At 34.4% G+C, this 24,607-nt stretch overlaps 2 protein-coding genes across 2 annotated transcripts in view; one reads left to right on the top strand and one right to left on the bottom strand.

The window, feature by feature from the left end:
• The window catches only part of Gyc32E (Guanylyl cyclase at 32E), a 211,426-nt gene that overhangs the window by 30,961 nt on the left and 155,858 nt on the right, over positions 1–24,607 (bottom strand). Inside the window, exons 15-16 of the mRNA XM_074183625.1 lie at positions 20,888–21,060; positions 12,642–12,790 (exon numbers count right to left, since the gene is read on the bottom strand). Coding sequence (XP_074039726.1) covers positions 12,642–12,790; positions 20,888–21,060 — 322 coding nt within the window. The remainder of the gene's footprint in view (positions 1–12,641; positions 12,791–20,887; positions 21,061–24,607) is intronic.
• LOC141485938 (uncharacterized) overlaps positions 1–24,607 on the top strand; it is a 171,191-nt gene that overhangs the window by 30,312 nt on the left and 116,272 nt on the right. The gene's annotated exons all lie outside the window — the stretch shown is intronic.

Genomic DNA, 24,607 nt, shown 5'->3' with positions numbered 1-24,607 from the left:
ATGGAGAAAAGCGAAGTTAATCGACTGTTGAAATTTCTCAATATTTTCTTTTGACAAAAAAACCTTTCTTCAAAAGGTTTTCTCCAGTATCAAATCCACTTACTCTAAATCGGAGTCCTTCTGAAAACGTCGCAATATTCCAGATTTCATTTCCAATACCTGACGTTTCAAATAATGTCTTAACGTTTTCAGTTCTCTGAATTCATCCGAAGATGTTTTCCTCTTGAATGGATCACATCGTCAAATACTTAAGAGAATTAATTCAATGGTCTGCATACACTCAATGGTATGTTAATATTTATCCGATATAAATTTGCGAATACGGACAATCTCTATTGCTTCTTATAAATATTTCAGACACTAACAAGTATATTCAGTTGGGACAATGAATTTGACAAGTATAAGAAGTAGCGATAGAACAGAGGTTTTCAAACTCTTTTTATCATGTACCGCTTTCAAAATTTTTCTGGCTCTGGTGGACCCCCTGCAATTACCCTGCTTACGAATTGTGGACCCCCATTTCTTGGTCACGCCAATAGACATAGAGTCTCTCATGGACCCCTAGGGGTCCACTTTGAGAATTTTTGCAATAGACTAATGAATTGCAATAAAAATACAGTATTACGAATACTTTGACCTATTACTTGATGGAAATGAATGAATTATGTAATTGTATAGTGAATAAAATTTATTACCGAATGAAAAAAAAAAAACAAAAAATGTCGTTAAATCATCTGCCAAATATGTTCAGAAAATTTCATGAATATTGGTCTATCCCAGGCTTTCTTAAACTATGGGTCGCGAAGCAAAATTCTGGGGTCGCGAGAGATGTTAATGTCAAGTATTTAAATACACATCTAGATGAGGCATATAATTTTTGTAACTATAATAAATACAATTCCACAACTTTTTGTGCAATTTTCAATTTAATATTTTTGTATGTTTCTAAACGAATTCTAAAACTATATATTTTCATGTGTATATTGTTACCCAATAAATAAATATCGAAAAATATTCATTTATCTTCATTTTATATTTAGCTCCGGAAACTCGCAATCATAAATGGGGTCGTGAAAGAAAAAAGTTTTAGAAGCCCTGGTCTAGCCGTTTCATGTGACCACAAACACCTTGACACGAGATTATTATAATATATTGATTTCATGAAATAACACATTCATGTGCACGATATATTAACTGAGATTAACTTTTTTGATTGTTATTATCAGCTTCTTCAGACATGTTCAATACTAACTTGATATTATCGAACGTTTGAAGAAGTTAATGTATAGTAAAACAGGTTTAGTGAAAATTTCTCATGAAACTGTTACTCAAAATTCGTTATATAAGGAGACAGTACACGCAAAAATGGTAATTTTCAAGTACGTATCAATTCTCTCTACCATAAACCTTTATAAGTTTTCAATAGAATTTTCCGTTACGACTGAAATATGTACGTTGCTGAAGTGGTTTTTTCAGTACTGGGAAATCAATAATCATTGTTTATTTGATTGAATATTCGAAACCCTCAGATTAACTAGTAGGGATAAAAAACGAATACCCAATTTCAATTTCATTCTCTTGAATAAATCAATGTTTTTCTGATGTTCATTGAGTTTTCAACATTTCTTGATTCGAAAAATTTTGGGTGTTCACTACACTTGAACATATTCTCTGTCGATATAGATTCATTTCATTTTTAGATTGTGGGAGAGTAACCTAAAACATGAGAGACACTCATTTATTTTATATAATTTACGTAAATACATTAAAAATTACACTTATTTTTTCCTATAATTTACGTGAATACATAAAAAAGAAAAAACTTATCAGATTCAAAAAATCACCGAAAAATATATTTTCCAAATCATGTGAATCAATGTTCAGTCTTTTCGTTCACCGATTTCAGTCTTCTTTTGTTTATACAGAGTGGGCCAAATTGGAAACTTTCAAAGAAAAACTTCGGTTTGCAAATTAGATAGATGGAAACTGATGACTACGGTCAAAATTTATGATGAACATGAGCTACAGCATGTTTTTCAAAAATGTGCATTTTCGAAAAGTTCTTGTTTCTATGAAAATATTTCCAAATCACTTCTTACGGAGAATTCAATGGTATAAAAAACCTATTTTTCCAAATGAGATACCAATAGTTCTTCATGGAAAACTATTCATTTGCAATGAGACATCCTGTATGTTTCTGCATATTTCAATAGAGTTTAAAATTAACTTTCCAAAAATGTAGCACACCTGATGTTCTGCTAGAGTCGTCTTTGAAATACTGAGCTTCTAGGTTTTTTCATGTAGACTTTGGAACGCACATTTTGTCATAAAACTGAATGCGAATCTTCACTGGTAGCTGTCAAACTTTGATTTGAGCAGCAAAGACTCTCTTCAATTAGTGATTTTCGTTCAATTTTCAAACACATTCGCAATGAAGTATGAAAAATGGAATATGATAGTCTGTTTTATGCAAACCGGGGAAAATGCAGAAGCAGCAAGCAATTTGTATCACGAAAGGTATCCACAGAGAAGACAATCTTCCAGAAACATTTTCGCAAGATTGCAACACATCCTAATTGATAGTGGTGAATTTGGAAAAAAAACAGAATTATATGAATCAAATAGGGATAAGAAGTTGGAAGAAATAGTCGTTTTAAAAGCTGTTGAAAATAATCCCAAAACATCAACGCGAAATTTGAAAATATCAACAGGCCTATCAAGAACTAACGTTAGGAGAATTTTGAGAAAACACAAATTCAAGCCATACAGGACCAGAAAAGTTTATCAACTCAGACCAGTAGATTTTGAACGCCCCGTGGCTTTTTGCCAGTGATTTCTGAAAAGTTGTAGCCAAGTGCGTGATTTTTCGTAATTTGTATTTGGACAGATGGAGCTTATGTGAGCAGTTCTGGCATTTTCAACTTCTTTAATTCTTATACTTGGGCACAACAAAATTCTCATTCTATTGTGGATCAGAGAAGTCAAGGAAAATTTGGCTTTAATGTGTGGGCAGGTGTTTTCAGGGGTAAAATTATCGGCCAGTTCATTTATAATGACACTCCCACATCTCAGAGGTATTTATAAATTTTAAGGCAAAATAATAAACTCCCTTGTCGATGAATTGCTATTGATGGAGCTCACAAAAATATATTCAAAAAGACGGGTCTTCGTCTCACAATACTGCTATTGTCACCAATTTTTGGTTGTAAATTTTGGTTATATTTGGATAGCCAACCAAGGACCTAACCGTTTGCCGGCCAGGTCACTGGACCTAATGCCTATGAACTTTCACCTCTAAGAGAGGTTGAAAGATCTTATTTTCAAATTGCCAGCCAATTTCAGATGTGAATTGGAAGCGGCAGTGATGCAAAGTTCTGCTTTTCTAACTCCTATTTAACTAATTAATTCGGCAAAAAACGTTCAGAATAGGTACAAGAAGCTGGTTGACATTTCGAACACTTTTTCTGAAGAAATATATTTCATTGTTTGTTCTTTATTATCATTATTTTTATTATTGTTGACATTTCATTTATTAGTAGTTAATATAGTATAAATTGTTATCAGTTTTATTGAAATCACGCAATCTAATTACAGCTGTGGAAAGCTTTCTCAAAATTTTATAGATACTACTGAATAATTTCTTCTGTTTTATCGCATCGTCCAAAGCCTACTCGATCAAAGTGTGTGAACATGAAAAAACCTAAAAGCTTTGAATTTCAAAGACCTCTCTAGCTTCATTTTTGAGAAGGGTATTTGAAACTCTATTAAAAATGCAGGAATATACAGAATGTCTCATTAAAAACATTGTTTTCCATCAATAACTATTGATATTTCATTTGGAAAAATAAGTTTCTCACACCATTGAATTTCACGTTAGAAAGTCCTTTGGAAATGTTCACATAGAAACAAAAAATATTTGACAGGAAAAAAGTTACAGCAACTTTACAAAATGCACATTTTCCAAGAATATGCTGTAACTCAAAAAGGATGATGGATATGGTTTTCATCATTGGTTTTGTCATAAAATTTGATCTCAGCCATCAGTTTTCATCTATCTAGTTTGAAAACAGGAGTTGTCCTTCAAAAGTGTCCGATTTGACCCACTTCGTACTTTCAGTGATTTTCATGAGTTTCGTAAATTAATTTTCAACACCCCTGTTGCTAGTGGCTGATCATCGAATGATACAAAATTTAATTCTGTTATATATCTTTATTTGTTTCACCCCGTATCGGAAATCCATATATTGGTATAAAAACCAGCTCTCTTTTTATTACACGCTTTATATTAGCTTCACCTGTATGTATGTATGTTTGTTTGTTTGTAACTCTCCTTTTCATTTAATTTTATATCGGGATCTGTCTTTGACAGAATTATCGACAGTATTGCTTGATCTATTCGTGGGCAGATGGCGCTATTATTAACACGCGTACCTGCTGCCTTATTTGTAACCCTCCTTTGCGCGCCTGCTGCCCATCGGCTTGGTAGCTGATTTTCAGCCTCCCTCTCCGGAATCGGAAAATATCAATGGTCTTTTTCTAAACAATATACGGCTGATTGTTCCCAAAGTTGAGATAAAATAAATATAGTTCAAGAAGACTAAAAAACACGCTTGTATAGCATACCAAACTAAAAAATGAAAAATCAATATAGTATAAAAAACTAAAAAACACGCTTTTGAGGAACATCGAAGTGAAAAGTTAATAATTTTTTTGAATAAGCTTGAAACAATAACGAACATAAAATACTAGTATTATTGTGAAAAAAGCGTGGGCGCTTTGTGCCATATTTTTTGTATATCAAGCGGCCGTCGTTTTTTTCACAATAATACTAGTATTTTTCGTTTGTTATTGTTTGAGGCTTATTGAAAAAAATATTTTTAACTCTTTAGTCCGAGATTCTTCAAAATCGTGTTTTTTAAAGTTTTTAAAACTATATTTATATGTTTTTATCTTGATTGCCAACCCATCACGGTCGACTTTTAGACCAATCATGTTCAAGGTTATTAATAAATCACACTCAAATCAGTGCAGTTTATTATTTATATTCTATGTGAATATTCACATTAATATTCATATAGAACATTGGCGACGAGGATGTGATATAAATATATTCATTGATATAGCCACCTGCCCTATGCGTGTTTAATATCTCTGCATATAACGAATTTGGACTTTTCCTGATCACCTTCTATAGTTTCAGAAAGCCACGATCACTATGGGTATATTTCAATTCGATAATTTATCATGAAAAAGTACCCCAACTTTGTATTTGTTGAATGCTGTAGATAGAAAATTGTGTTGTGTTAGAAGTTCATTAGTCACAAAAACCCTGAACTTTTTTAAAATTTACAGAACTTTTTTAATCAAATACACATCAATATCAGAAATAACTGGAAGAGAGAACAACTCAATTTCATTATATTATTATACTCATGACACAAAATTTATTTAATTCAAACTCTTTTCTCCCACATGTTGTATTTTTCTATTTCATATTGATTTTCAGTAATGGGATTTTTTCATCTTGAAATACATTTTTCACCCAATAAGGCGTCCTTCATTGATAGACATGAACGAGTCTCACCAACTAATGGAATCCGAGTTTCCGGCACTTAATTCAGGAAATGCTTGAAACTCGAGTTTCTTAATGAAATAATCTTGCCATTAGTTCAGGTTTAGATTTCACATATACTATCATATGTGAAATCAAGGTTCAAGAACTCACCTCGTAAATAACACTTTCCGATATTGGAAAGGTTAGTGAAAGTTATACGATGGAGAGTGTGATGTGTAATATACTGTTGAATAAGACGCTTGAAGAAGATATTGAATAGTGAAACCCGTGTTGTGTTTTTAAAAAACTGTTTAGAGAAAACCTCACATTGAAGTATTTTTACAAAACGTTATGGATTATCTTCAAATTTTGTCCGATTCCATCACATATATGAAATTCTTCAGTGATAATTCACAAATTTATTGAAAGTATTGATTAGCAACTATGTAATCAAGCAGTTACTTCCGGTGGGTGGACACTTAGTTGTCGTATGGAAAATGTAGATTTGGCAATCTCTCATTCATCACTTCGCACAAGGAAGTCCAGATTTAGTATGTAAGAGTGGATTTACGGTTAGATTTGGTTAGGTCCAAAGTGAGTGAGTCTATTCGTTCCTTCACCGCAACCCGCAAGGGTTTATTCACACTCGACCAAATAAATCCAGCTCCTAAACGAAGCCGATTAGTTTGTATAGTGAGTGGTCTTTCAGGTCAGATGGTGACAGTACGGATCTGCCCAACTCTAAGAACCTGATTCGGTCCCCAGCGGGGCAGGCACAAAGTTTATGGTCTTCTGTTTCATCATTTTCCAAACATACACATACACAAACTGTCTTTCGACAGTCCAAGTGTCTGCATATGATGCTTCAAATGACAGTGACCTGTAAGTAGGCCTGTTAGACATCGTAGTTCATCCCTACTGGGAATAAACGCCTTGAAGTGAGCCAGTGCTGAAAGATTCTGCTAGAAGTCCATAAATCTTCTTGTCTTCCTGGTGTTTAATCTTTATTTGGTAAAGCCTAAAGTGATGCCAATGACAGATTCCGATCCCATTAAGCTGCTTGCAGTATCCTCCTTTGCATAGATTTACAGTATGCAGACATAAAAGAAAGAAACCCTGGATTGGAAAGTTTTCTATTTCAAAATTGAAATGAAACATATAGACTCTAAGTTATAAAAAATTTTTATTCGTTTGAAAGACCTATTGATTCCATTATGTGTGTAATATAACATCCTTCAAATGTCCGCCACGGCTTCTCTGGGTGGAGAAAGCCGTGGCCACAAGAAAAAGTCTAACGGGGTCAAATCCCACAAATTCGGTGGCCAGTTAACGTCACCTCCACGTGAGATCGCTATGCCCTTGAATCTCTCGTGCAGAATATTCACTATGATATGAGCTGTGTGACTGGTAGCGCCTTCCTGTTGAAACTACATGTCGTTGGTATCTAGCTCATCCAATTCAGATCAGAAGGAGTTGGTACTCATCAACCTATAGTAGACACTGATAGCCTGGCCAACGTCGTTCTCAAAGAAATATTCACACTGAATAGTGACTTTTTCTGGATACAATGGACGCTCTTGGATCTCGTGTGGATTAGTATCATCCCAAGTTCAATAATTTCGTTTGTTCACGTACCCATTTATAGAAATTGACCTCATCGCTAAATATGGTTATTTGATGAAAATTAGGGTCAGTTGCCAACTGCTCCAGAGCCCAGTCAGCGGATACAAGTCGTTATCTATGGTCGTCTACCTTCAGTTCCTAGGTTAGTTGAATTCTTCATGTATAAGATGAATAATAACGACCTCAAAATGAAGTGCAATCGTTTCCTGTTCTTGGAAATTTATATTGCAAGCTGTTCAAGAATATGTGTACTAAAAGTGGACTAAGGGGTGAGCCCATTCGTAAACCTGAATTTCGTTTATAAAATTTGTTGTTGAACTGTAAGTAATTCTGCTATCGAGATTTCAAAAGAAGTGATATGGTCTACTTTGGATTGATCTAATATATCTAAAATGAAAACCTTACATCGTTGAACGGTATGTTGAAGAACCTACTCTTCACATCGAATGACACTAAAATTGAATTATGTGGAGTGGTTTGGTTATTCATTTTTCCAATAATTTCGGTGAATTTTCAATGTTGTGACGTGGGACGAAATTGGTAATATTTTTGAACAACTTCTTGTGACGTATTTCTAGTTCTCTTACTGAACTGTTTACATAGGAAACTACCATTGTTATTGGGTTATCTTCTTTATGTGATTTTATCAGGCGATTCTCTAATTCAGTGAAAATTAGTTTCGTATCTAGAAGAATTTTTTTATTTCATTTCGACTATTTCTTCTTGTGTATTTCTTGCGATGACGGTAAGATTTTCATTATGAATGATTGATTAAATTTTGTGGATATTTGTTTCTCGTTCAAATATAACTATGATTTTCGATTTATCAGCTTTAGTGGGAACAAGATCATTTTCTCTCATTTTTATTATATAGTTTTTATTATCCCTAATTCTTTACGATTTGATAATGCAAATAGATGGCTCTAAATTACTTTCTATTCGTTAAACTTCACTGCTGACAATACAGATAGGGAAATTAAATAATTATACATAATATTTGGTTTTACGTGCAGATCATTACATCCCAAATAATCAGAAATAAAAAAATTACTAACTCTAACATATTATAGTGAAAGAACAGAGACAATTGGGCTTTTTTTTCTGAAAAAACAATGTGGACGTGGCATTCAGACCACATGCTAGGTTATCTAATTTAATTTCTGATGCCAAAGATGAAGTGGACAAGATGGAGATATCCGGAGTTTATAAACTTAAGTGTCCGGATTGTAATAATGCTTGTGTGGGATAATTTCTTGAAATGCAACCACAAGTTCCCGAATCTAAATTATACGAAAATTTCGCACAAGGGTTGGGAACTCAATTATTTAAAAGCCTTGGAAGTTCATCAACCTAAGCATTGCGGATGTAACCTGCTGAATGATCAAATCGATCTAGTTTACTAACCGGTTTTCAAATTAGCGTATCCACATTGTCACAGGTAAACAAAAGTCGGGTACTCAATTAGGTTGAGTACCTCTGCAGTGGTACCTCTACAGTGGTATTTAGAAATATAAGGGCTAACATTACCCATTATTTCCAGTTTATTGTATTAGATTGAAAATGTCTTTGTATGACGATAATGTAGTAACATTAATTACAAATACAAGTGATAAAATAAATAGGAAGTTTTATTTCTCATTTTTCATTATCTTCTACTTCGTTGTTATGACTACGTCCATCATATAATTCCATATAAATTGTCGCAAGGTCTTTTTTTTTCAAAAGAAAATTATTTCTTTTTACAACAATTTTGTTTGACTATGATATCTTGCCGGGTTAGAAAGTTGAGAGGGAGAGACTATTTACATCCACATTTTTTTCAAAAACTGCACCTCAACAATTTGATATCCACAAACTTTATTTGAAAAATATATCACAATATTTTTTGCTAAGACATTAGCTTTTTCAAGTGGTTTGTACTCAAAATTATTTTGCAAATAGAGTTTGTGGAGATTAAATCGTTGAGGTGTAGTTTTTGAAATTACTATGTATCTTCATCAAGTAACGGCCGAATCAATCAATCAAAACACATTTTTTTGTTGATATCTCAATTTAGAAATTACCGGAAAGGATTTGCATTCACGATTCTGTAAGCTTTTCTAGGTACACACTAGAATTTCTGGTTCTGAGTGCACAACATAACAATAATAATATTTATTTCACAACGTTACATAAAACAATATGTTTGTAGCAAGTCATTTATGTCTTCACATTTAAAATTCACAAGTTAAAATTTACATAACATTTACAAGTTAAAATTTACACAACAATCACATATGTAAAAACTTTGAAAATTAAAAAGAAGTAGTGACTTGTATGTTACTGTAAAAAAGTGTTCTGAAGTCATCGACAGAATAGAAGCAATGCCTCAACAAATAATTTTTCAATTTTCTCTTGTATGTGTTTAGAATGAGTTTTTTGAAATCTTGGGAAAAATATTGTACAGAGAGTAATTTATGGAATTTTTTCGCGATTTATTCTAATGTAGTGAGCGTTTCGTGTGTTATGTTCGTTGATATGACATTGTTTTGGAAAGGATGGTTTCTTCTTGGATTTCAATCAAAACGCAATAAAGAAATAAAGTTGGCAATGGCATAATTCTGAGTTTTTTGAAATATTCTTGACAGTGATTCCTGTATCCAATATTAGCCAGGACTCTAAATGCCATCTTTTGCATCCTAAATATTTGGATGGAATGTCATGCCTTTCCCCGAAGTTGTACACCATAACTTATATGACAGCGAAACAGTGAAAAATATGAGTTTTTTAATATATTTGCACTAGTGAAGTACTTCAATTGGCGAAGAACAAATAGTGAACCCGAGACTTTTTCCTTCAGTTGGGATATATGTGCAGTTGATCTATCTAATGTAATGCCCAGTAATTTGACTTTACTAGTTTTACAGTTAGAGATAATTTGATTATTAGCAGAAATCTAGATGTATTGTGATTTCTGACAATTCAGTTTTAGCTTATTAGATAGGAACCACTGATTAGCACTATTAGATACCCCGTCGAGATGAGACTGTAACATATCATTATTTTTATCCGACAGAATGAAAGTGGTGTCGTCCACAAAGAGAACCGATTTGAACGGTATCATATGTTTGCACAAGTCATTCACATAAATGAAAAATAAGAGCGGGCCCAAAACAGACCCTTGTGGAACGCTACGCTTGATAGTTTGATAAGGTACCGTTGAACATTACTGCTTGTTGACGATTAGTAAGATAGGTTCTTATTATGTGAAGCGGAATAACTCTACTCCGTAATAGTTTAATTTTTCCAATAGAATTTCATGTGAGACGCAGTCGAATGCTTTCGACAGGTTACAAAGCATCAACGCAGAGTGATTGCCCTGCTCAAGTTCCTCAATCATGCCAAACACGACGTCGAACACTGCATCTATTGTTGAGCGCGACTTTCTGAAATCATATTGTGAGTAGCTGAAAAATTTATTATTGTCAAAGTAGGCATAGAGCTGAATTTTAATTATAATTTCAACCACTTTACTGAATTTCGAAATAATACTTATTGGTCTGTAGCTATCAATGGCTTTTTCATCACCTTTTTTAAAAATGGGCACTACTTTAGAACACTATCTGGAAGATATCTGGAAATATACTAGTACATAAGATTAAATTGATCAGTATAGTAAGAGGTTGTTGGATTATTATGGAGGTTTCCTTTAGTATTCGACTATTGAGTTCATGGGTATCTGAACATTTGGAGTCCTTTAGTGAATTAATCGCTTCCAAAACTTTTATCTCATGCACGGGTCGGAAGAAAAATGACTTACACGGAGCAGAAAATTTTTTAAAACTCAAAAGCACCTCGTTTGCAACATACGAGAGAGAATTAATGATATTATCGGCAATGGTGCTGAAAAAGTTGTTCATCTCATCAGATGATAGTTCGATTGTTGGTTTTAAATCGCATTTATTTCTCTCGAAATTTATTATTCTCCAGTAAGCTTTAGATTTATTATTGGACGAAGAAATGTATTCATCATACGCTATTTTTTTAGCGGATATCAGTTTATTACCATATTCGTTCTTGACCTGTTTGTACGCCATGAAACCATTTGGGGTCTTGGTTTTGTCTGCTATTTGTTTGAGGCTGTGCATATTATTTCTTAACAATCTCAGATCATCTGAAAACCACTGAGCCAGTGATTTGTTCGCTTTTCGTTTAAATTTTTATAGAGGAAAAAATTTTAATGTGAGAGTGTTATAATTGTTGACAAAGAAATTAGCTAAAAAATTTGGATCAGTTTGGTTGCTGAAAAATATTTGCCAATTAATATCACATAAGTAATTTTTAAGCCTAGTTATACCGTTAGGTGATATATGTCTTTTGTATCCATAATAATTTCCATGTGGTTTATTTATAAGATTGATTTTGGCAAACTGGTCTCTATGGTCAGATAAATAGGGTACATTGACACCCGTGGTAAGCAATTCATCAGTAATGTTTGTAATTATATTGTAATGTTTATATTATATACCAGAGTAACGGCAAGTAGCCGTTACTCTGGTATCTTCTCTAATAGTGACTGATAAACCAAATGAAGTTGACAGGCAAGTAAAGTTCAAAAGGACTTCGGATTCAATTTTGAAGTTTATATTGAAGTCTTCTAAAATTAATATTTTATCATATTTATTTGTGAGCTAGTGTAGAACAATTTCAAAATTCGTAAAAAATACATCGATATCGCCCAAACTTGATCTATAAACAAGTAGGACAGCTGTTTTCAACTGAGCTAGGTAGATTGCATTGAACAGTCTTGTTCAGTCTTTCAAGTAAATAAGAGTCAATAAGTCTTTCAAGTCAAGAGTGTTTTAGGACTGAGTCATCACTGTTATTTAGGTAAATGGCTAAACCACCATATATTTTGGTGGCCCTGCAAAAACTGCTGATCAGTTTATAATCCTGAATATATATATATATATATATATATATATATATATATATATATATATTTATTTCATGTCGAACAAATATCAGGTAGATTGCAGTAAATTCAGTCTTGTTCAGTCTTTCAAGTCAAGAGTGTTTTAGGACTGAGTCATCACTGTTATTTAGGTAAATGGCTACACCACCATGTATTTTGGTGGCCCTGCAAAAACTGCTGATAAGTTCATAATCCATTCCTCAATATATATATATATATATATATATATATATATATATATATATATATATATATATATATATATATATATATATATGTATTCATTTCATGTCGAACAAATATCAGTTTTATCTTTCTCGAACCTACAAGACTACCAAATCATACGAATGATTCATTGGGATTGACTTCAGATGTGAAAGATCAATGGATACACTGAAAAATGTAGCAACTTTCCTCATCATATCAGAATTATTTTGAATTGTTATTTTCGTTTGGGACAGATTCATAATCCGTTATGATATAGTAGAAATTTAACTTGAATATACTCACTTTGGCAACATTCTATGGAGGAGAGCGTCCGTTTTCTTCTTCTCTTCAGTCAGTTGATTAGTTCTTTCTTGTACTAATCCTTCTAGATTATAGGCATATTTTTCCATTATAGCTAACATATTGTCAAAAATGTTGGGTTTCAATCCAGCCTGGAAAAAAATGTCTGTATCTCAATAGATATAAATATTTCATTTGTATGTGTTTTATTTCATTGTTTCTTCTTAGGTGTTTGGGAGACGGATGTGTAGCGATCAAAAGCTATGGAACGACGTTTTACTTTTTATTGTCACAAATATTCTGTTGCGGAATTGATTGAGTTTGATATGTATCCCCAAATGTCGGATTGAATCGTCAGAGGTTTTCACCTTACCTGCTCTTACTCTGCAGCTTCCGGGTAAAGGGGATGCATCCGCCCAATCAGTAGCTAATAGTGGACTGTAAGGGGTTGATTGCTTTGTGGGTATGAGTGAGTACACGTAAATCGGCACCTTAATCTCTCGATACACTGTAGCACACCGTTTTCTCATTCGTACTATCACTGTCCTTTTTTTGTCCGTCCATCGCGGAGAGCAATATTTGGCTAGTCCCTTTGACGATCGGCGCGAGCAACTATATATATACAGGGTGATGCAAACAAGAGAACTACAATTTGATATATGCTTAATTAATAACTATATACATAGGGGAAATCCGAGAACTTAACATTTCCCCCCACCAAAATATGGCGTAGTAAATATTTTTTTTTTGTTAAGAGGGAAGTTGTGAAGGTATGAGACATAACTTCACAAGTGGTCTTTGTAAAAGACCTTGCGCGGTACGGACACTAGCCACTCTGGCTATTCCATCAAGCCCTGGAAATATTTTAACTACCTTACCCATTCTCCAGTTCAATGGAGGGACGTTTTCATTCTTTATTATGACGAGATCTCCCGGGCTAAGAATATTCGTTTTATTTAACCACTTCTGGCGTTGCTGCAGGGTATGCAAGTATTCGTTGTGCCATCGTTTCCATATGTCTTGATGCAATTTTTGTAGCAATTGCCAGCGATCCAATTGGTTGAGCCGTAAGTGTGAAAGGTCAGGGTCAGGTAAGACAGTTAAAGGTTCCTGAGTTAAAAAATGACCGGGAGTCAAAACTGACAAATCGTGTGGATCTGAGCTCATCGAATACAAAGGACGCGAATTTAGTATAGCTTCCACCTGAGTCAAGAGGGTATAAAATTCTTCGAAGGTGAGAATTTGGGAACCAATGATGCGAATAAGGTGTGACTTTACTGACTTAATACCTGCTTCACTTAACCCATTAAAATGAGGTGCAGCTGGAGCTTGAAAGGACCAAGTAATTTGTTGTATATCACAAGCCTCTTTGAAAAGTTCGGTGAGAATTCGAGAAGCTCCTACAAAATTAGTTCCGTGATCAGAAAATATTCGAGAACATCTACCTCGTCGAGCGATAAATCTGCGGAGCGCAGCGAGAAATGCTTGTGTCGTCAGATCCGACACTAACTCGAGATGGATAGCTTTAGTAGTGGCACATATAAAAAGACAAATATAAGCCTTCTGGGATTTGATACCTCTTCCCTTGGACGGCGTGACGAAAAATGGACCTCCGAAGTCGACTCCAACACATGAAAAGGGTTTTAACTGGTTTATACGGAAACTCGGTAGATTTCCCATGAAAGGTTCGAGTGGAGTAGGATTAACTCGAAAGCAGCGGAAGCATTTCGAAAGTACGTGGCGGATGGCCCTTTTTGGGAATAAAATCCAAAAGTTTTGAGACAACAAAAAATGTAAGGATTGGAGCCCAGGATGAAAATATTCCCTATGGGTATCTTCAATTATTAATTCGGTCAATCTATGAGATCGGGGAAGAATAGCAGGGTATTTGTGCTCGTATGCCAATCCAGAATGTTGCAATCGCCCTCCGACCCTAAGTAGCCCATCTGTACCAAGAAATGGATTCAATTTACGGAATATCTTAGGTAGAGGGAGTTTATTTTCTAACTGATTTATTTCATGACTGAAAGACGTGTGTTGAACTCTTTTCACCATGACAAGCAACGAGTTATGTAATTCGGACTGATTGAATGGTGCAGTCAACTTATTATGCGGGTGTTTGGAGTTATAGATAAAACGCAACACATACCCAACAATGCGTTTTATTTTACCAAGAGACGAGTATTTTTTCAAGAGAGTGTCTAAGGATTCAAGAGAGATGAAGGTCGTAAGAACAATCTCTTTTCTTTCTAAATCTGTGGGAGGCAAAGTGAGAGAAAGTTCGACAGGCCATTCATCAACTGAAGTTTTCAACCAAGGGGGACCAGAGAACCACAGAGGGTGTCTCAGTAATTCCGAGGGTAAGAGACCTCGAGATGCACAATCAGCAGGGTTATATTTGGTGTTAATATAATACCAACTTTTCGGGGAAACATTTTCTTGTATATGACTCACCCGATTACATACAAAAGTTTTCCATCTATATGAGGAAGACTTAATCCATGATAGGGCCACCATGGAGTCAGTCCAAGCAAACACTCTATCGATAACGAGGTTATTCACATAGGTCTCAGATACACATTTAATTAGGTCAGCTAACAATACTGCCCCACAGAGTTCTAAACGAGCTATACTTAGAGATTTCATAGGAGCTACTTTAGACTTGGCACAAATAAGAAATACCTTATGGGTTTCATCAGAGAATGATAGCCGTAGATAGACAACACCTGAGTAGCCTTTCTCTGAGCTGTCTGAGAATCCATGGAGTTGACAGTATGTGAAAGTCTTTGGAATATGCCTAGGAATTTTTATTTCGGACAATAAAGAGAGTTCTTGCTTGTATTGTGACCACCTTTCTACAACTTCGGGAGGAGGGAGTTGATCCCATTCAAGACCTAGAATCCATAAATATTTTATGAGATGTTTTGCGAAAAAGGACAATGGGGCTAGAAATCCGAGGGGGTCGAAAATTTTAGAAATTTCCGATAAGATTATTCGTTTCGAACAACCTCTATCGAGAGAAATTACATCATACAAAAATACATCCAACGTGGGATTCCATTTTAAACCGAGAATTTTTACAGCAAAGTCATGAGTTGCAAATGAGAGAGTAGATTGTTGGCAATCTTTGGGAGGAAGATGGTTCAAGAGAGAAGGGTGGTTGCTCGTCCACTTACGTAATTCGAACCCACCTTTCTTTAACAACGAAATCAATTCAGCTTGTAGAGACTTGGCATTGTTCAGAGAATCTGCACCCGTGATTATATCGTCGACATACATGTCTCGCATAAGTACTGCGCAGGCGTTAGGAAACTCCTTACCTTCATCCTCACAAAGCTGGGATAATGTTCTTATAGCAAGAAACGGAGATGAGCAAACACCGAAAGTTACAGTTTTCAATTTAAAATCTTGAATTTGATCTCGAGGAGAAAACCTCCAGAGAATACGCTGATAATCCTGTTGATCTTCTTGTACTAATATTCTTAGAAACATTTGCTTCAAATCGCTAGTGAATGCGTAGGGGTGCAAACGAAAATTCAACAGAATTACCATTATATCTTTTTGGAGTTTCCTGCCGATGTAAAGTGTATCATTGAGAGAGGGTCCGGCAGGAGATTTCACCGAGGCATCGAATACCACCCTTAACTTAGTGGTAGAACTATTAGGGTTGAAAACACAATGATGTGGAATATAGAAGATTTTTTCAAATGAGTTGGGAAGGTCCACTGCCTCCATGTAGTTATTTGTTATGTAGTCTTTCATGAATTCGCTATATTGGGAGTAAAGTAAAGGATTTTTCAATAATTTTTTTTCCAAGGAGTTGAAACGTGATAATGCTTGAGAGCGCGTGTCTCCAAAAAAGAGTTCTTGCATTCGAAAAGGTAAGGGCACAACATATCTACCACCGGGAAGTCTAGAGTAACCTTGCTTGAATAAAACTTCACAGTTTTCATCATCTGGAGAAATTGGATATTTATCTGGGATATTTTCTATCTCCCAAAATTTTTTCAACGTTTCTTCTATAGGGGAATTACTAACGGACAAAAAGGAATTGACGGATGACGGAGTGGCTGACTCATATTTTCCCATTATTATCCATCCAAACTCGGTATCAACTGCTATGGGCTCGTTAATTTTACCAGAGACTTTACCCTGTTTCAAAATCATAGAAAATACATCTGCACCCAGCAGCATATCTATTTGACTGGAAATATTGAACTTATTGTCAGCTAACTTAAGGTTAGCAAGGTATGAGAGAGATCTTGCAGAAAAGGTGCGCATAGGAGTGTTGGCACAAATTTTTGTCAAAATCACAGCATTAATATCAAAAGTGGGGCTTGCTTTTTGATGAGGTCTTATTGAAACTGATATAGAGCTAGAAGCTGATGAACGCATATATGATAAACCATTGATATCGAGAGAAATTTCAGATTGAGGTAGTGCTAACCTTTTAGCACATTCTTCGGTTATGAATGACGCTTGACTTCCGGAATCTAAGAGTATGCGTACACAGATAGCTTTTCCATGCACATCGAGAACATCAACTAGAGCAGTTGACAAAATAACGGTAGAAGTCAGCGGCACTAAATTTGTGAGAACTTGGGAAGTAGAGGGTTGAACAGAAGTTACGTCGCCATGAGGCAAGGAGGGGATGGTATCAGTTTCCATAGATTCTTGTGGTTTTGGGTTATTGTCAGTGAAATGGAGTAAGGTGTGATGCCTTTTATCTTTACATACCCTACAGCACGCCGACGAAGTACAGGTTTTGGCAAAATGTTTACTTCCTAAACAATTGGTACACCACTTGTTTTTCTTACAAATTTCATACCTTTCTTTTGGAGTTTTTTCTGAGAATACTGGACATTTGTAAATTGAATGACTGTCTTTACAAAGAGAACATGCATTAGTTTCATTTGCATTTGTGAAAAATGAAGAAGTATTGAATTTATTTCCGTTAGATTTTTTGCAACTAGAGGTTTTAGAAGATTGCTCAAGAGCAGTATGTTTTTTGCTAGATTGCACAAGAGAAACGGAATCGTTTGCAATACACTGCTTGTTCAGAAATGTGAACAAATCTTTATACTTTGGTATTTCCGTAGAGGCATGTACCAACTCGAAATTTTTAAGAGTATTCGCATCAATTTTTTTGCTGAGAATATGAAAAAGTACAAAATCCCATTGATCTATTGGGAGTCCAAGATTTTGAAGAGCGGCCAGATTATCAGAAAAAATATCCAAAATATGTCTTAAAGGCTTCGAAGATTCTATGGTTATTTTTGGGGCATTATTGATTTGTTCCCAATAGACTATTGCAAGTAAGCGTTTGTTCTGATAACGTTCTTCTAAGTTTATGAAGACTTTATCATAATTATCATCAGTTAACGGAAGATTTTTTGCTATCAAGAGTGGTTCTCCCGACAAGCTCAAGAGTAGATACTGAAACTTTTCAATTTTAGAGAGAGAGTTGTTATTATGTATCATACTTGTATACAGGTCCCAGAACGTAGGCCAAGCTTTCAAGTCTCCATTGAACTGGGGAAGGTTTAATCGTGGCAGCTTTACATTACTCTGAGTCATATTTACATTAGATGAGGTAGGAACTTGTGAAAAGAGATCATGAAAAATTGTTTTGATTGAATAATATTTTTTATCAGTTTCAATTCCTATATTATTCTCCTCTTCTTTAACCGTGGCAGTAGTATCGTCTTGAAGAGCGAGATATTGCATAACTGCAGAGTGAGTTTCATTAAATTCATTGTAAATATCTTCCAATTTTTCATGCCTAATTTTAAAAGCTGTATGATACGTAATATCACTCCTTGCATTATGAGCGCAAGTATATATATCTAAAATCCTATCTATGGAAATTTGCCTGAGAGCCTTCTGTTGTTTCATTTTATTTGCCATCGCAATTTGTAACAATAAAGATAAATGTTCAACTTCTATTAAGAGAAAGTGTTTTTATTTCAATAAATGACCTTGACAGAGTCTGAATAAACGAGATTTTGAAATTGTTTCAGTCAAAACTATTTCACCTATTTTTTTTAAGAGAAAATATCAAAATATGCTTTGATAACCGTAATTCAAAGTGATAATAAATGAAATTTGCGAATATTTACCAAAGAACGCAAATATTCTGCGAGATTCCTTTTTTATTCCCAGAGCGGGACAAAAAAGAGGTAAAAATAAAAAACGTAGCGAGAGTGGCCGGTGATAATTAAATTTACATGTCAATATGAACGAATTTCAATGTCACGAACAAGAGTGAATGAGATGATAAAGCATATATCAAAATTGCATCCGCATCGAAGAGACCAAAATGTTGCGGAATTGATTGAGTTTGATATGTATCCCCAAATGTCGGATTGAATCGTCAGAGGTTTTCACCTTACCTGCTCTTACTCTGCAGCTTCCGGGTAAAGGGGATGCATCCGCCCAATCAGTAGCTAATAGTGGACTGTAAGGGGTTGATTGCTTTGTGGGTATGAGTGAGTACACGTAAATCGGCACCTTAATCTCTCGATACACTGTAGCACACCGTTTTCTCATTCGTACTATCACTGTCCTTTTTTTGTCCGTCCATCGCGGAGAGCAATATTTGGCTAGTCCCTTTGACGATCGGCGCGAGCAACTATATATATACAGGGTGATGCAAACAAGAGAACTACAATTTGATATATGCTTAATTAATAACTATATACATAGGGGAAATCCGAGAACTTAACATATTCATTCCTCAATTTATTCAACTGATAATTTATTTGTTTGAATTTAATTGATTCATGCATTTGTTCGACACATCAAAAACGCAAAATTTGTTCTACTCAAAATGACATTTGATTTAAAATGTTACATGAATAAAATTGTTATTTGAATAAAAAAGACTAATGAAATTACTTGAGGTTGTCGCCTCTCTGGATACTTATTAAAGTACGCACGTACACAATTTTTTTGGCACAAAATGTAACATGCCAATATATAAAATTTTTCAGTATTCGAAAAGCTCCCGTTTTCCCATTTCAACACAAATTAGGTAGGTAACAATATGTGAAAGTAGGAACGGTATTATGTCAAAAAGTCTACCAAACAACAGTACTATTATGACAACAGAACATTATGTGTAATTTTTTCCAGCGCGTACTATCTGAAATTGAAGAAAAGCAGATTGAGTAATCTCTTTCCATTTTGCGTGAGAAATGCTTATGAAATCATATTGTGTGTAACGTTGCTGTATTCACAATAAATGGAGTCGTATACAGGGTATACTTCAGTTTCGGTCCATATAAAAATACGAAGTTGATAATGTTTTCCAAAAGACGAAACGTCGCAGAAAAATTGTGCTCACGTTATCGTATAGTCCTTGAAAAGTGGTCACGGCAAAGTGCTAATTGTTTTACATTTCCTCCGAAAATAAAGCTAGGAGAAAATGAAAACGAAATTCTCAAATTTCGGTTTTTCTGGGATATCTCCATAACTACTCGGAATATTTAAAACTTTCTAAATGGCATATTATTGGGCACATAAATGCACTTCTTTTCTCTATTTCAGTCGACCCCGTATCCTTACCGTTTCCGATATCCCCATGCTGTTCATTCTTATTTTGGAAACGGTGTATAAGGTATTCAACACTCTTCTCAAAAAAACAATTTTTGGTGGGTTTGCCAATGTGGGTTCATGTTCTATGTTGCTAACACTTTTTTATTGGTGGATAACCCGGATCTCAGTTATTTTTGGAATGTTTTCAGAAGTCAACTCAATTGCATCAACATCGTTATCGTTTTTTTATAGCAATTTGTTTCATGAAACTCGAAATCAGTATTGAATAATCTGTAAATTATAATCATTTTGCTAATATAATGGTGTTGAAAAATTGTAAATGAAACAATCGGTTGTTATTGTTCTTCGGTTTCATAGTTCCAAGAAACAAGAATGTCAATACGGACGAAAATTGATCAGTGAATTATTTGAAAACCAATCAATCAATGTTGTGGCTGGCACATACTGCCACACAACATATAATGACAATGAAACAAAGAAATGTAATATGAAAATCACAATTTGGATCAGAAAAAGAAACCAGAGAATTCTCCAATACGGATCAGAATTTGATTGCTTTATGTTTTCGAAAGCCAAATTCTCATTGTTTATGGTTCTGATGGTGGTTTTCACCATTAAAACAGACTTCTTATAATTCAAACTTGATTCGCGATAATATAATGCCATCACAAGAAACATATGACTATAAATACCTGCATTTCTTTCAGTCTCACTCTAACATATCTGATATCTGGTCTCTGATCTGGATCTTCGTGCCAGCAGGCTTTCATACATTTGACGATGTACTCAGCGCATTCGATATTCTTCAGTGGTGGCCGAAATAGGGTATCCCCTTGATTTTTTTTCATTACCCCTTTGACGATATCTGAAATTTGTAGATTTTTTTATTCCATTGATGTAATAGAAAAAAAATCATGAATTCAAGTCATCATTGTTTTCAAAAAGTGACGTGGTACGACTATTTTACACTTAAGCAAGTAACTTGACGCTTTGTTCGGGTGGCAGAACATACCTAATTGTGTTTTTTTCTGTCATAGTCTCACATCAACATATTCGTGAAAAAAAACCTAGTTTTGGAGATACTTCGAGAAAGTACTGGAATAGTTTGAAACTCTTGAGAGTATTCTATAGAATTCCGAAAAATTCCAGAGAATTCTGGAATATTCAATCATCGTGTAAGGATGAGGAAAGTCATATGTTGTGGTAGCCATCTACCGCTCATTGATAGGTTTTCACCTAAACGCATACTTTTGGAGACAAAAAGATTAAAATGTTTGCCTATTAGGAAATTCTTAAACATTCCAAAGCAATCGATAGTATTCGTGAGCACTCCAGATTATAACGAAAAATATTCTGGAATGTTTGGAAACATTTCGAAACGCCTCACTGAAGGGGATTGAAATACAAAAAATATCAAGAGGAATATCATCTCTTGATCAAAAAAGATATCGATCCCATTCTAACGATATTCTTTAATTGAAATGATAGAATACGAGAAAACCATCAGATACTTGGAATTCTGAGCTCTTTCATAAATCGTAAGAATTTACCAAGATGCGATTTTTTTTGAGACAAAACACAGCCACTACTGGAAAATCCATTTGGAAAAACGTCCTCAGGAAATTTATTCTACATAAACGACGTTCAAAAAATGAAATAGTCCTGACACAGTGAAGTTCGAGGTGTACTGAGTTGTATCAGAACTATGAGCCGTCACAGTCCGTCGTGTTTTTCTGATATATAATAATGATAATAATAATAATCATGTTCATTCAGATTTAAATCACAAAAATAAATGATAAATACAGTTAAATGAACATTGTAGAAACCACAGAAGCATCAGATGTTGCTCGTATGTGGTGAATAGGAGATCCAAAGGAAAAAAATTAATATTTGATAATAATTAGAGTATGAGAATGAATTATATATAAAGGGGATTTGCATATGAAAATAAACTACTTAATATATGACATTAAAAACTCATAAGATAATATAAAATCACAAATATCAGTATAAATATAAAAAGTTGTCAGTTTTGACATATACTATTATTTGAATATAAAATCATACAAACATAAAACTGAATTGACAATTAAGTATAAAATCACAATTGTAAAATACCCGTACTAGTAATAATATATAAAAACATGTTGAAATCGATATGGATGTTGTTGAATATGGATGTGATATATATTAACAAAACAATAGACAATAGAACATATATACATACATATATGAACACATATGTATTACAGAATTGTAGGTGGACAATATAGCAATGGTACATGGTTTTTTTCCATCTACTCAAATAGCCGTAGAAGTTCAAGTCTCTGACTTTGAAGAATATGCTCTTTCCACCCTTTTTTGAAGCGAATGATATTTGAGATCGATTTTATATATTCAGGAATTCGGTTGTGGAGTTTAGGCGCAAAGTAAGTAAATGATCTTTGTGAAACGACCCTTACCATTAGGGGTGTAGTATACTGATCTCTTTGGCGGGTGTGATACTGATGTAAAGGAAGCGATGCCGTATGTCTATTTGTATGATATTTAGTGCTAAAGCACAAAAAATACAACTGTCGTATGTCTAACAGACGAGTTTCATTGTATAATTCATCAGAGGGATACCTACCATTTTTAGAGAATATTAATTTGAAAAAACGCTTTTGCGTAATTTCAATTTGAGAAATATGACTATTTAATGCTCCTCTCCAAACTACCATTCCATAGCGGATATGACTTTTCACAAGCGAGTAGTATAAAGTTTTGAGATATTTTAGAGGTAGGAGTTCTTTAAGTTTCCTTAATTTGAATAGAATGGTCCTCAATTTATTGACGGTATATTCAATATGGAGGTCCCATTTCAAATTGGTGTCTAGAATTATTCCTAAGTATTTCATTTTCTTTTCAGGAAAGATGTGGAAAGGAGTATCAGTTTTTATTGTTGATTGGTCGAAAGGGGGTGCTCCAGCTGCATTACAACAGAATGGTAGGTAATGCGTTTTGTCAATATTCACCGTCAGTAGTTTCTTATCCAGCCAATAATTTATGTGAGAGAATTCTGATTCAACTTTTATTTTCAAGGAATTCCAGTTATCTGCTTTGTAAAAGATAGCGGTGTCATCTGCGAATCCGACGACTATGTTTCAGTTGCCTAATGCGAAAATTCCGTTGATATATATATTAAATAGTATTGGTCCCAGCAAGAAACCTTGAGGTACTCCACAGTCGATCACCTTATCACTGCTCAATATATCATCGATCCTCACTGCTTGGCTCCTTCCTGTTAAATAACTGCCAAATAATTTCAATGAGTTACCTCGTATTTCGATATCCGATTATTTTTAAACAGATTCAAGGCCTCAGTTACTTTTGAAGTTAGAGTAAGTATATCATCTTGGGTTGACATTTTTTCTCTAAATCCGAATTGATTTTTGGAAATCAGATTGTATTTATCAAGGAAAGAGATGAGCCTTTCTTTGATAATCTTTTTAAAAATTTTCGAGAGATGAGTGAATAATGAGATAGGACTATAATTTGTGATAATAGATGTGTCGTCCCCTTTCTTAAACAGTTTCGTAAACTGCTCTTGGTGCAATCAAATGTGCCAAGTCACTTGAAAACTTCTCGTGAAAGTATCGATACTCGTAGAATAGAGAAAAATCTCCAACCTGTGATGTTCGCGTCTCCAATCAGGAAGATGGATCTTTTTTGGATGGAATCCAGCAGATTCACGGCATGTTTGGGGGCGGAGCTCCATACATGAGAATAATACTCCAAAGAAGGTCTGATCTGAGCTTTATAAAGCATCAGTATGTACAGTTTTCTGGTTTGAAACAGTGCTACAAGCTATTGAGAAGTAGCCTCTGCAATTCCAGCGACATGATTGTGCCAAGACATATTGGTGTCCATTTTAACCCCCAACAAACTTATCGAAGATAAGTTCTACTCAAAAGTAGAAGAAAATTGGAAGAAATGAGTGATTGCATGTCGAAAATCTCGAAAAACAACAGAGCTATGAATTTTCAAAAATTTTCAATATTGGGGGCTGAAATTTGGCACGGAGGCTACTTTTCATGCAAACTATCACAGAAAATGTCTGGGTATGCATCAGCGAATTGGGAACAAAATTAATACTCAATATTTTATATTGAGTTTAGAAAAAAACTATGTTATTTTAAATATGCATCTGTGAATCAATAAATAAAATTGGTATTCAAATTCTTTATTTTTCATTCGGAAAACTTTTGCGGAATACCATGTTGATTTATATAAATAAGACAAGATCCGTTGATCTCTTTATAATTTGACATTCATTCATCCATTCCAAACTCATATCAACTTTCTGAACGCAACCGAATACCACAGCTAGTAACTAACAATAATGATCCTACCTGAAATACATTCAAACG

Source organism: Leptinotarsa decemlineata, unplaced genomic scaffold, assembly GCF_025532065.1.
Source record: "Leptinotarsa decemlineata unplaced genomic scaffold, Ldec_3_MD MMD2_P_RNA_scaffold_2, whole genome shotgun sequence".
Lineage (NCBI taxonomy): Eukaryota > Metazoa > Arthropoda > Insecta > Coleoptera > Chrysomelidae > Leptinotarsa > Leptinotarsa decemlineata.
This window is presented reverse-complemented; position numbering and strand designations above follow the sequence as displayed.